We start from the raw sequence: 1449 nt of genomic DNA, 5'->3' as shown, positions 1-1449 counted from the left end.
ATCGTACAAAATTATTCCATGCATCTTGATAAAATATACCGGGGTTAACTGGCCTGGGAAAAAGTTCCCGATAAGCCGCCAAAACTTCGCCGGGCGATGCATCCCCCAGATATTCCATCATTCCTTCAAATGTGCGGATCTTCTCCACTGGTCTATTGCTTTCGGTCCAAATTGGTTGTCGCAATTCCTGTATTCCCTGAAAACCCAACTTCGGGCGTTCCTCAGTATTCGGTAAAGCCGGTTCTGACTTCCATGCCTAGCTTGATGAATTTCTCCCTTTTTTTGTGGGGGAACCTTTGGTTCGGTTGTCTAACTTGAATTAGGAACACTCTGTCGTTCTCCTTCGTTTAATTTTTCGAGCGCTTCCGCTAGTTGAGACTGCGTCGCAGTATACTGATTGCGCATCTGCCGCAATTCCTCCAGCGTTTGGTTAAGTTGTGCGCGGGATGCTGCCAATTGCGCTTGCGTTTCTTACAATTGATTCTGCGTCTGGGCCTTTGCATTTTCGCGGGGGAGACCTCCTGATAAATATGTGCCATTTGGTTCTGTAATTCCTGGAGTTGTATATTTGCGTTTTGTTGTACACTAAAGTCTTCGCGTTCTAACTGTGCTCGTGCGCAGTCATACTCACAATGTAGCTTTGTAGCTTCCTTTCCTAGTGCTGCCCATTCTGCACTGAATAAATTGTATGTCGTCTCGAAAACTTGTAAAAAGTTTTGATTCCGAGGCATTGTAAAGTTAATAATGGAAGGGCAAAAGGCCTCCCAGTCCATAAAGTCTTCTTGGCCTATTTTTACTTCAAGTGTATCATCGCCTTCTAAAGCCAGAATACTGTCAATGTAGAAACAGTATTGCAGCACGTCCGCTGGTCTTCAAAGAAAATGCCGTTGGGCCAAATTGGCGCACAAAATCTTGGAAAGCCTTGGTGCAAATCCGCCCCTCTAATGGTGTATAGGTCGGATTGGTTGTAGTTATCATTTTCCTTGCTTAAAACTTAATTTTGTATTTTCAGAAACTTACGATTGACAGACTGTGAAAGATTGAAAAGAAAACTCATTTTCCTAAATGTTAAAACCCCCAGCACAAGATTTGTTAACCAAAACAAACAGTAAGACTCGATAATTCTTTTTGCAAGCTAACGAAAAAAAAAAACTAAAGGAAATAAAATGTCTCCCACACATATCTCTTGTTTCAAAATTATGGCTTCCGTTTTTTTTTTGATTTCATTTCATCTTTTGATTCATATCGTTTTTCTTTTTTTTGCGGAGAAAATAAGTTTTCTTAAAATAATAATAAAAAAAATAAAAATGTGGCAATAAGCCCTTGCTCTGATTCGAGCATCTTTATTGCCGGTTAGCCGGCAAAAATTGCCCTCTTTCTTTTTTTTTGTAGCCTAAGCATTACGTTTTCCCCAGAAGAAGTACAAAGAGGAAAAATGATGTATTCCAC

General features: G+C 40.4%; 1 protein-coding gene across 1 annotated transcript; it reads right to left on the bottom strand.

Annotated features, from left to right (window-relative positions):
* Positions 1–368: 368 nt before the first annotated feature.
* Positions 369–773, bottom strand: TM35_000025460 (uncharacterized protein; the record flags this gene model as incomplete). Its single annotated transcript, XM_029021864.1, has 1 exon — positions 369–773. The coding sequence occupies one exon, from the start codon at positions 771–773 to the stop codon at positions 369–371; it is 405 nt and encodes a 134-aa protein (XP_028887286.1).
* Between the last annotated feature and the right edge of the window lie 676 nt (positions 774–1449).

The sequence above is a fragment of the Trypanosoma theileri genome (genome assembly GCF_002087225.1).
Source record: "Trypanosoma theileri isolate Edinburgh chromosome Unknown TM35_Tth_2_V1, whole genome shotgun sequence".
In the NCBI taxonomy this organism is placed as follows: Eukaryota; Euglenozoa; class Kinetoplastea; order Trypanosomatida; family Trypanosomatidae; genus Trypanosoma; species Trypanosoma theileri.
Note: the sequence above shows the minus strand (reverse complement) of the source record. Positions and strands in the feature narration are given on the sequence as shown.